This window comes from Falco cherrug, chromosome Z (assembly GCF_023634085.1).
Source record: "Falco cherrug isolate bFalChe1 chromosome Z, bFalChe1.pri, whole genome shotgun sequence".
Taxonomy (NCBI): domain Eukaryota; kingdom Metazoa; phylum Chordata; class Aves; order Falconiformes; family Falconidae; genus Falco; species Falco cherrug.
The window spans coordinates 9413024-9425449 of record NC_073720.1 but is presented as its reverse complement, the minus strand read 5'-3'; the positions used below and the strand labels follow the sequence as shown (position 1 = coordinate 9425449).

Below are 12426 nucleotides of genomic sequence, written 5' to 3'. Positions count from 1 at the left end.
CTCTGTTTCCCCTGTCCTAGCAAAGTGAGAATTTTTTACATTACTCTTTGTTCCACTGTGCTGGACAAAGTACTTTGTGTATCTTCATTCCACTTATCCTGTCCTACCTAACCACTCAGGAAATTCAGGACCTAATGCTTTAGGGAATGTGCCAAATGCCAGACAACTCCAAATATAATTGTCAGAGTGCTGCCAGCTGCTGATAACCAAAGACTTGTGATAAAGTAGGTTGGTAACTCTTCAATCCTTAGGCATCCTGCTTTCAGACATTGAAAATGGATTCAACAAAAGCTCAACCGACAGCCTGGCAGTTATGCTTTGGAGAGTGAAAGTGGGGAAGAGGGCTGGGTGCAGTGTTGAAAGGGCTGAATGCATCACGTAATAGCACAATCTTTCTTTCCTCCCAGTGTACCGCTGTTGAAACATAAAGATTATTTTCCAAGGACATCTCCAGTGAGCAAAACCTCCAGAACACCAGGGAACAGTGGTGGAAGCAGTTCTGGGAAGAAAATAGTTGGTTTTGGTGGAGACGTGGAAGATGGGCAAACCCTTCTGATGCAAACCAAGAGGGAAGGCACCAAGTCAAGGAAAGGTAAGGGGAAGCATACTACATTGCAGGGCCATGAGTGTGCTAATGGCATTTAGAAATTGTATGTGTGTTCAAGAGCGTATCAGTAAAATGCAGTATTAGAGGGAGAGGACTGCAGTTGCTTAAAGCAACCCAAGGGAAGGTAGCTATGTTTAAAATAATAGAAAGCATAGAAAACCTTGTAAATAACAAGTGATCTTCTTGGCTGGTGTTCCTGATGGAAGGGAAAAAATAGCCCTTTAATCTCAAAAAGCTACTTCAACAATTCTTTTTCCTTTCCCAGCAAGCAGAGAGAATAAGTGCAGTGGGGCTTGCTTTTGAAATGTAATCTTCTTCACATTCTTCTCCTCCCCAGGTAATGGCTCCACCATCACAACCTGCTATTTTGCCACACAGGGATGTCTGTATGGCTAGAATCTACTAGCTGAGTAGCTCCACTTAAGGAGCAGAGAAGCAGTCTTTCTTAGGAAGAGAAAGGGTTGGGAACAAAAGCAGCTTGGATGTTTCACTGCTGAACCTTGAACATAATCCTTGGTTCAATTATGAGCTAGCTTTTTTTTTTGTTTTAACTTGTCAGCCAGTTTGCCTTATATGTCAGCATAAAAATAAAGAAAATGGCAAAACGAGAAGAAATGTGGTGCAGTTTTCAAAGGAACAAATAACTTGTGTTATTGGTTAAGACTGTACCAACATTAAAAAGCAGTCCCTGTGCAGAAACTTTCAAAAGGGTATCATCAGCCTGGACCCAAAGAGTGGCTGAGGTTAATCTTTTCCAAGGCACAGCTACAAAAGTTGGAAGCCTGTAAAGGGCTTGTGTCCAAAAAAATCAATTTCTAATTTGAAACAAAATCATTTTTGACTAACAGGGGTTCAGGACCCATTACTTTTGCTGTATAGTCTGCTGACATTTCACACTTTCTGTTGTGCACAATGAATCCTAATAGTCATTTTATAACATTGCTACACCAATCAATTTAAGCAAGAGAAAGCCGTTACAATTCTGCAAAGTTTCAGGGGCAATTTTCACTGATGGTTTTCTTTTACCTTTTTTTCAGCTATCATTATTTTTTTCTTCTCTTTCCTTCTTCCTTCTCCCCCCTCCTGCCATATACTGTAGTGATGAAATTGAGATTTTTCGCAGTTGGATGATGGGTTTTGTGCCTTGTGTAGGGATAGTCCCCAAAAAGTAATTTATTTTCCATAGATTCAGGGGAAAAAATCCAACCTGCCCTCTTCTTCCTTCATTCATTTTATTTTGTAGTACTTAAGAGATGTTACAAGCTGTGCTTGGCTATTGCACATAGCAAAGAAGCTGCAACCTATGCTGATTTAGTGATTGTAGTGGTCAGCATAATGTCTGAAGATGGGGTATCTTTTGCAAACACTTACTGGGATTGCTAGCTTTGAAAATGTAGAGCTGCATGGCAAAATTTAACTTATAAACATTGGTACTTGCTGTGGTACCAGATAAAATTCAGAGAAATGCTTTCAAGCTGTGGAACAACCTCAGGTCTATTACTAATTTGAATGACTTGTTTATCGCAAGGCAAATTACCTAGCACTAATCACTGAAGCTGAAGTCTTCTTTATTTAGTACCTTTTTAATTGGCTGCCCTCTGTTATATGTTTGGACTCCTTTAACAAGCATACATACATACTTGTAAAGCATTTTTTCCATCTTTGGGGATCACCAGGCCACAATGTCAAGTTTCTTATTTCTAGTTAGCTCCGGACTTAGTCATCTCTGTCCTTGCTTCTGCTGGATCTTTCTGTCTGTTGCTGACCTGGGATTTCTGCTTCAGGATTTAGTTTATTAGGAGGCAATTATGTAACATCTCACAAAAATAAAATGAGGGATGCTAACATTGTTTTCTGTGGTAAAATTTGTGAAAATACAGTACTTGCCTTACTGCGTCAGAGTGCTGAGCTAGCAAGCCTGGTGGTCTGTCTTGGACAGTGGTCAGTATCTGTTGTGTCAGTATGTAGTGAACTCTGCTGCAGTGCATGAGATGACATCCTGAAGTGTGAAACTATGTCATATAGCTGCGAACCTTAATGTGGCCTTTTGGTCAGAAAACTGCAGTGCTGAAAACTGTGTATGGAAACATGTCCACTGAAAACTTCTTGACAGTCAGATGTTAACCTGTTTCTACAGAGGTCTATTTTTCTCATGCCTTGATCTGTGTTGTCTATTTAAATAGTATGTTCAGGATGGGGATTCTCTCCAAGCACACCTAGCAGTGCCAGTGCTGATGTGAGTCTCTGGGGTCACAGTATTATCTCTGGTATTATATGGGTGTATCTGCAGGATGGTTCAACTCATGACAGTATCTCTCCACAGAAACATAGGCAGTTTTACCAGATTTTGGTGGTGCCCTGTTCAACAGCCTTTGTCATCTTAGATTTGTTTTGTTTTGTTTTGTTTGGGAAGATAAAGTGATGAATCAGGAAAACATTCCCACGCTGGAATGGTGGAAGGCTTTACTGCCCACAGGGCTGCTCACTTACTGTGAGTGCAGTGTATTTGGAAAGGGTAGTTTCCTAATAAACCCACTTTTCATTTCTCCTCGCATGTGTTTATTAATGGGGAGAAGAGCATTGTTAACCTGGTCCCAACAGCTTGTGGAGTGAAAGGGGCTCCTCTGCTCTCTTTTCAGGGTAGAAGCTTACTGGAACAGCTTAGGCAATCAGCTTTTACTCTGTCACTGTTGCTTTTTGTCTCCCACTTCTGTTGGCTCCTTAATTTTTATTCCTGTGCTTTAGCAGGTGTTTGTGTCTTGTAGACAAACTTTTTTAGTTTTACCAGCAAAACTTTAAGCAGACGAAGCAATCCTCAATGCTTTGATCTTTTCAGCAGTAAATTGTTTTTATTGGGTGTCACCAGCAGCTATGTCAATTTGTACTAAAATCTAACAACTTGTCTAGTTAAAAAGCACTGGAGTACAGAAATGTGTTTCTCTTCCTTTCTGCCTTGGAAAATTTTGCTTTGGGGCTGGGAAACTAAACTAGATTTTATCCACTGCATTCTGCAATATTGGGCACTTTACTTCTCTACGTTTCTGTTTAAAGTCCTCCTATTCCCACCCTTCCTGAAACATCTCTGCATTGAAGCAAAGAAATAACAGTTTTTCCCTTTTGTATCTCTTCGGGGGCCATAGCATCTGCATAATATTGTATAGCACACATAGCTTTCATTTCCATATGTAACAGAAAAAGGCAGAGAAGGCAAATTATTTTAGCTCATAGAATCTGTACTTTTCTACGGGCAGATTTTTCTGTATAGTGTTTGGTTTTCTAATGTAGCTTCTTAGGGATTCAGGATCTGGAACTTCTTCCCTTGAGGGCAGACTCTTCCCTACAATCGAATAGAGCAATTAGTTAATATTAGTGAAGCACTTTGAAGATGTGAAGTACTATATAAATGTTAAGTATTATGAATATTAGTATTATTCAATTCATAAAGGTTTCTTTCATGATTATCAACCTAGATTTCCCTTTGCGTGCTTTCATCCCATTACTGCTTGAACCAGCATCAGCTGTATTTGTTCATCCTTAGTGTTTACACTTTCAAAATGTAGACTGCTGTATTTCCCCACTTTCTTCATGTTTTAGTTGTCTGTTTCTCAAACAGAAATATACAGCTATTTGAATTTTCTCAAATGAGTCCTTAATCTGCTTTACATCATTCTTATACCGAGTTAACTAAATTGAAAATAGTATTCTCAACATTACCATTTAGAGGACATCTATAATTGCTTTGAGGGTAGCTTGCCTTGAAAGCTTGCATCTAGTTTGTTCTTTGCTGTTCTTCGCTACTACAGGTTCTCTGCATTGGTGTCAGGATGTATATTATCCCACTATATATGAGCGTTTGTTGTTTGTTGTCGTTTTTGGGTTTTGTTTTTTTTTTCCAAAGGTGAATGTGTCTATTCTTTTTCCTTGTTTCTTGCTTCTGTAGATCATCTGCAAGGTCTCCAGTCTCATACTGTCTTCCAACACCTGCAAATCTAATTAATTTGCTGTCATTTGTATCACCCCAGTTCTCTATGACTTTTCATAAATAATTACCAGTCACTTCATAAATTCATTAACTAATTCCCTTTAGCCCTGAAATATATATCCTTCAGACTAAAGAATTTGTATCTTTTTTTTTTTTATCCCCCTGATAATTTCTTTTCATCAGCTTTATATAGGCAGGTATTATACATCAACCTGTTCTTCATTATCTCCTGCTTGCCAATATTCCTTTTCTTTATTTTTTTGCATAGTATATTTTAAAATTATTAGTAGCTTGGCCATTTTAAGATAGTTATTGATTTAGTTGTCTTCATTTGTTCATAGACCTGCTTGCTCTTTGGTGTTTCTTTTCTGTCCATCAACCTGCATGCCTTTTTCAAGATGCATTTTTAAATATTATTTCATTTAGATACGCGCTTATTGAGGATTTCTTGCTAGCCCTGTTTTATGTCTGTGCAGCGTAACAGCCTCAGTATATTCCTACTTAGTTCTATTTCTTGTTTTCCATTTTTAGCCTTGGTAATATTTTCAAACTTGGGTCTTTGAACAGTCCCCTTGAGGCTGTATTGGCCACTTCAGAGTCCATACATTTTCTTTTTCAAAGAAATACATCTACTTTGCTATGAATGTAGTATGTTGACAGTGTGCCAGCCTTTTCTGGTATTAGGAATTGAAAATATTCTCCCGTGCTCACCAGGTTTTTATTACTTTGGTATTAGTTTCTTAAAATCCAGCTGCCTCATTCCACTGTCACGTGAAATGATTTCTAAATATCTCTTAATCATAAAGCCAAAAATCTAAGCAAGAGGCTTCCAGTCTTTATATGCATACCCACTCTTCTGATCATGGATTGGCACATTATCAAGTTACCAGGGTCACACAGTCAACATATATCCCTGTGATATTTCTAAGAGTTCCTTCACTGGTAATTAACTCTTTGTCAGGTGAGATTTTTTTCATTGCATGGTAGTGAAGCACAATGCATTATAGCAGGGTGATAAGAACCCTGGTTGTTTGTTTTTATGTTTGGGGTTTTTTTTTGCCTCCGTAGAATATGCCTTAAAACATGTGGGTTTATTATATTGTATATACTTGTTTACATCTTAAATCAGTGCAGTATTTTAAATAGTCTTAATACCTTGAACACCTGTAAATTTTGCACTGAAGGTGGAATTACAGCCTTCTTGTGTTTCTTCATGTTTCAGCATGGATGGTAGGTAATGTTGCTGTTCACAGAGCTAGAAATATTTAGGCATGACAGAATTACTTAAAGAGCTAACACTGATTTGGCTTTGCTGAGACCTGTAGTTTTCCCTGTACTTACTGTTTAGTTAAGTGATGCTGGTTGGACAGAACTGATTGGTCAAGGTTAAAAAAGTCCAGATCCACAGACTTTTGTGTTGTAGATGAGATTACTCCTAATTTGCATATTCCACTTAGCTCAGACTACCTGTATGCAAGTTGTCTAACTAAATCCTATCTGTAAAATCCAGTTCTCAGGTAGGTGGGTGAAAAGTGGAAGACAGGTGGAAAATTGGCTGGACCACCAGCCTCAAAGCGTTGTCATCTGTCCAGCTAGCAGCCAGTTGCTAGCTGTTAACTGCTTAACATTAACAGCCTGGACAGCAGGACAGGATGCACCTTCAACACGTTTGCAGACAACACCAGCTGGGGAAGCAGTCAGCATGCTGGAGTCAAGGGACCCTAACAGGTTGGGAAAAAGGTTTGACAGAAGCCTCTTTAGGTTCAACAAAGGGCAATGGCAGTTCCTTTACCTGGCTTGGTTAACCTCATTAACCTTGGTTAACAGAACCAATAGGACAACCTTGAAAACAGTTTCACCAGAAAAGAACTGAGTGTTCTGCTGAACAGCAGGCTGAATACGAGTCAGCAATGTGCCTGTGTGATAGGGTAACTAAACCTCATGCTGCGCTATAATAGCAAAAGTGTGGTCATCAGGCTGATGAAGTGACACTTTCCCTCTGATCAGCTATGGTGAGACTGTATCTGTAGAGTGCTGTGTCTGGTCTGGGGCTTCACAGGGGAAGAGGAACGCTGACAAACCATAGGAAGTCCAGCAGAGATCAACCAGGGCAGTCAGGCAGCTGGTGCATATGACCTACTGGGGGAGGCTGAGAAAGATGAGTGTGTTCAGCCTTAAGAAGGTACGATTTAGCACGGATCTTTGTGCTTGCTTCAGCTACCTAAGGGAGAGGCTGTAGAGAAGAGGGAAGGAGACTATTCTTGGAAGTCATCAGCACCAGAGCAAGAGACCGTGGGAAGAAGTTACAACTCAGGGAATTCTGATTAACTATAAAGAAAACATTTTTCACTGTGGAGGTAGTCAAACACTGTAATCAGTGTAGTTGCCCGGAGAGCTTGTTTCACTATCAGTGGAGACGTTCAAAACCTAACTGGAAAAGTGCCTTAAACCTGATCCTGTTGTCCCTGCTTTGAATGGAGGATTGGACTACATGACCTCCAGACTTCACCTTTCCACCTAGATTATTTTGTATTTCAAGAGTTACGGGGGGCGGGGAGTGGAGAAGGAATGGACTAAGAGTTCTATTTTATTGAAACTAAAATACTGTTATGTGGGTATTTACACTTGGAAAGCTAACATCTTGTAGCATGTCATGAGAGCTGATTCCTGTGGACCACTATAAGAATTGGTAATGGTGCAAGTCTGTCAAACTTTGGGCAGTAGGATGGAGGCTGTAGAGTGTGACTTACTCTACAGATTTGATTCTGTGTGATCCTGAAATGCATGCCATGCACGGTACTGCCAGCTGATGAGTTACTTGATCACTGTTTGTATATATGGAACTCCAGAACTGTTGCAACTTTTAGTCCCAGCATTCTGTACTAATGCAGTATCACAAAACATCTGTCCAAAACTTACTACTCTCTGATGTCTGGCTTGTGTTCATTCCACAGGGATGACTTCAGGACCTAGGAAGGATGCAGCCACATCTCCTGGGCTGATAGGCAGCAGCAAAGAGCTTGCAACCACAGCCACATCACCAACTCAGCATAATACTTCATGGTAAGCCACTAGGTAATCTCTGATTTAAGATTCTGCAGACACAACCATCAAATTCTCCTAGATGCAGGGAAGTGGCTGAACTTCTATGATATTTCATGTTAGCACGAGCTGGATAATATAAACTAAAAATTGCCATATCCTTTTGACATTTATAGTAAGTCTTACATTGCTTGCTAGAATAAGAAAAGCAGGAATATGCCAAGTTCTAACATTTTAATTTTACTTAGGTTTTGAAACTAAGTATTTTATGTTCCGTGTCCTGACACATTAAATATGTTTATAAATAATTTGAATTTTTTATTCAGGTGTTAACCTCTGTTAGGTTTTAAATCCACTTGAAAATTTTAATCCCCTTGTATTTGCCTCCACTCCCATATTTTGTCAAATGGCATTTCTTTTAAAATGTTTTGTATCAGAGTTATTTTATGTTTAATGACAAACAACACATGAAATCGGCAATTCCTGATTATACTGTATATCTGCACCAAACGCACTGAAAAAACAGCATTATCACTGCTGCTTCAGTGAAGAAACAGAAGACAGCATTGTTGTTACACTAACGAGTCTAAAAGCAACTTTCCTTCTTTAGGCAGGATTACAATTCTAGTGGTAGGTGCCTAGAAAAACAGCATACAATCCTTGCTTTTCTTTATCATAACCCACATTTTCTCATCATATAATCTTTAAGCAACAAAAAAAATGCAGATGAAAATGTGAATTTGCTGTATTTTACACCACTAGTTAGATGAGTTTGTGCACCAGGATGACAAGAACATACAACTGTTCATAAGAAGAGTTAAAGGTTTCTCAGAGAATGAGAGGGCTTGAATCAGATTTAATCTTCTTTTGGCCCAGTGGACTAGGAAAATGTATGCTTGATATCATCCCTGTATTCTTGGCAGCAGCTGGCAGTTTATTTCTATCTTCTGAGAGAACTTGTGATATATAATAGGTGAAAAACCACTATCGATATTGACAAATTTGTACTTACTTGCTATGGTAACACTTTTTTTTTCTTCTGAAGGAAGGGATGATAATTCTGGGAGGATTTGAGAACTGAGATAGATTGGGCTCTATTTCCCACAAGTAACTGTATGTTTAAACAAAGAGAAACCACAAGACTATCCAAGCATTTCTCTTAGAAGCAAGGGTTACTTTTGCAAGCTGGTAATATCATCAGATAAAGCGTACATAAAGATACTGCTTGATACCATCTAATAGTGATAAGTTGAGATTCCATTCAAGCACTGAGGAGTAGGTATAATTATTCACATCATACAACAACTGCTCAGAAAAAGGAATTTTATTCAAGAGGATTGACGGTCCATTCTTTTCTAAAGAGGGGAGTAAATATTTGTTGAAATACGCTGTTAGAAATCATATCAGATAAAGTGATCAGTAAAAGGAGTCTGATTAGCTGTCATCCTTTGAGGTTTATTTTACCAGTTGTTGACAGATTTTGAAAAATCCTGTATTTCTGGGGTGCACTTTCCCATACTTCCTCGCTTGCTTTCTCTCTGTTGGTGCTGTAAGTATAATTGTCCAGTTTAAGCGGCCATGTTGTGCTTTCCCTTACTCATGGCCTTCTACTAATTGAAAATGGTAAATGGACAAGTATTTCTGTGGAGACCTAGAGCTGATCCTATCCTTCATCAAAAAACTTGCTTGGGTAGCAGGTCAGTCTCAATTTATCACTGAATGGTTATAAGCTTAGACTGCAGGTTTAACTAACTAAATTAATCAATATAGAGAATTATTGCTGCTTTTGTGCCACTAAAGTTAGGGTTTGTCAGCATGTTTGTTATAATCTGTGATTTGGGGGGGTTAACAGCTTAACCACAACAGTTGGCACGGGCCTGAAACTTCCAGCACAAAGCCCTAGCCTAAGAGGAAATTTATTTATTCGGCAGTACGTGTAAACCTAATTACTTTTGACTATTTAAATTTATAGGACTAGATTCAACTCATGTTTTTGCCAGCTTTAACTAGCACAAACCCTGGCATCCGGCAGTAACAGCAATGGAAAGCCTGCCAGGGAGAAGGTGTTGGAAAGCGACAGAAGCTCCCTGCCAGCACGAGGCATGAGGGTGCTAGCGCAGCTTCTGGGGAGGGCTGGCTGGATAAGCAGGCATGGCAGGTAGAAGATGCGTTGGCTTGATAGCCTGTCTTGGCAGGGCTCAGCTGGAGGCCTCGGTGTGTTACGGCTGCCTCCTGCTTGAGGAAGAATCGCTGCAGTGCTACTTCCTTCTCTCTGTTGGAATGAATCATGTCTGGGACAAGAAATAAATGTCCCAAGAAGGTGAAGGTGTGTGCTTTGACAGCCTTAGTGATAGATCTGTGGAAGGATCAGACTTGCAGAGTGAATGTGCACAAGGTGGTTTCAGTGATATCTCTGACAGAAAAATAGCATTCCTTTATCTGGCGTCCTGAGTTGGACTAATAGTGGATTTGCTTGCCCATCATGCTTGTATTCATGCCTGTCGCTGCTTTTCATGCTACAGCCAAGCATTGCGTGTTTAGTTAACCAGTATTCTTTAGCCAAGTGTCTACACCTGCGTAAGCCCCTTGAAATTATGTTCGCTGCAGGTCTGGAAAGCTTTTCTACTCCATGTGCTTATTTACCTAGACTAAAGCCAGTATATTTGGAAAAATGCACAGACAAGGTTGGGGCTGGGCAAGTTTGGAAGAGGAATTTTATCCCTTTCCCCTAAAGCATAGTTCCTGTGACTACCTTAAACATTACCTTTTCAATGGCCAAGGAAATCTTCTGGTTTTTATAACTGTTGTTTCCCTAAAAGAAGGACTCCTGGTTTTGGCTGTGAGCTGGAAAGGAGCTTTAAAGGCGGGTAGTGGCATTTCTATGCTTTCATTTAGTGATGAAGTTTTTACAAAAACTAGATCTTACCTTAGGTATAATCAGGTACTCATCTCAGCAAAACAAGTGTTGGGTTTGGATTGGAAAACGGAAGTGAAACTGCTCTAAATTAACGTATTAAGCTATTCATTTAAAAAAAAAAAAATGTGGTAAATTGTGCTTTGTGAAAGACCGTTTAATTTGATTGCAGCCCTGGTGCAATTGTCAGGCTCTCCCCATGCAGAAACAGTTGTAGTGTCGAGTTTGGCACAGTAAGACCTATAACACTGCAGATAATCAAGCACTTAAAAAGACACAGGCAAAGGTTGTTCTGTTCACCATGGAAACAGATAATTCTCCTGTAATATTTTTCACTTTGGGCATCTAAGAAGTGAATTTAAGAACAGTTAGGTAAATTAAGGGATTGAGTGATAGCCTGGGATTTCAGCATTAAGCTTATGTTTTCTTGTTGCAGTTTTAAATCAGAGTTTTAATGCTAGCTGAATGCATTGTCTTGGAGTGAAGTTTCTTAGAGCCATTAAAATAAGTGATTTAGAAGTTCCTGCAATATGAATGCTATATTTGAGCTATATTGCTATCTGTTAGACTGCAGTGGCCTGTTGAAGTTCTTATAAACAGATTGTATTGTGTAAATTTGTGTTTAGGGACATTTTAAAAACAAAACTGTTTACCCAATTGCCCAGCACATCTCAGGTGAATGTGTATTCAGGGACTTTTAAGCAAATTAATATCTGATGTAAAATATAATGTGCAGAGTTGTATACTTAATAATGCACACTGGAATAGTCTAGAGTAGATCTGTTATGCTGAGTGTTAGGAAATATGACAGTGATGAGATTTTAGCTTTTGCCTTACTTATGCAGTAGTTGCCTTTCAGATCTGTTCATGCTGGATGCTTAAATACGGTTCTGCTCTTAAGAGGACACTATGAAGTTTCTTCTACTGTAGAGCATAAGCAAGGACTGCCAAAGAAATAGTGTGTGGGTTTTTTGTTTTGTTTTGGTTTTTTGGTTTTTTTTCTTAGGATTAGGCATCATTCAGGATTCCAAAGGAGGACAAGGAGAAAACGATTAGAAGTCTGTTTGGAGTTGGGTGGTGAGTTAGGTACCGTATGTGGTAGGAGACACAAGTTTTGCCTACTCCCCGAGAAAGCCAGCAGCACAAAAAGTCCCATGTAGTTCCATATGCAAGTGATAAAACCAGACGTTGGCAAATTAATCTCTCTTATTCACAGTGTAGGTTGTTAATTGTTCTCTCTGCTGGCTGTCGATACAATGTGAAATTTTCATTCCCCATTCAAGATGGAAAAAGTTGTGGCTGAAAATGTTAACATTTGCATTTTTATTTGTTGATTTATTTAAAGGACAGCCTCTCTTACAGCAATCCATCACTCAGTGACACCCCAAATATGAATAATGTATTGTAGACTTGCGGTTACAATGTGTAATAAGTGCCAGAGACAGTAGAAGAATGTTAACTATGTTGCAAATGTAATATTTATCGACTCATGGTTTATTGCTTTCGAGGTTCAATAATACTGACCATAGGACATTAATATCACTTATCTTGATTTTAGTTGGGCAGCTCTGTATGTAGAAATAACCCATTTATCTCATACTTACAAAATAAATGTGAATTTTACAGCGCTTTGTGAGAAGTGCATTGTAAGTTTCTTTGCTTAGTGTTCACAATTCTCCTTTTCTGCCTTCTCATTTACTTGTATCTGACATTGATCCCACTCCAATTGCCTGACCCAGATGGTAAGCACCTCAGTACTCTCCTACAGGCTTTATTTACTGGCTGCATGATGATCTTGTGCCTCTGGTGGTGTTTGGACCAGGTCTCTCTTGCTGTTAAAGACCAGTATGAAAAGAGGCTTAGACAGTTTTCTAGTGCTTC

At 39.2% G+C, this 12426-nt stretch overlaps 1 protein-coding gene across 4 annotated transcripts in view; it reads left to right on the top strand.

The window, feature by feature from the left end:
• The window catches only part of KIAA1328 (KIAA1328 ortholog), a 180386-nt gene that overhangs the window by 142578 nt on the left and 25382 nt on the right, over nucleotides 1-12426 (top strand). For all 4 annotated transcript variants that reach the window (XM_055698976.1, XM_055698975.1, XM_055698977.1 and 1 more), the window contains 2 exons: nucleotides 408-592; nucleotides 7544-7652. In XM_055698976.1, coding sequence (XP_055554951.1) covers nucleotides 408-592; nucleotides 7544-7652 — 294 coding nt within the window. The remainder of the gene's footprint in view (nucleotides 1-407; nucleotides 593-7543; nucleotides 7653-12426) is intronic.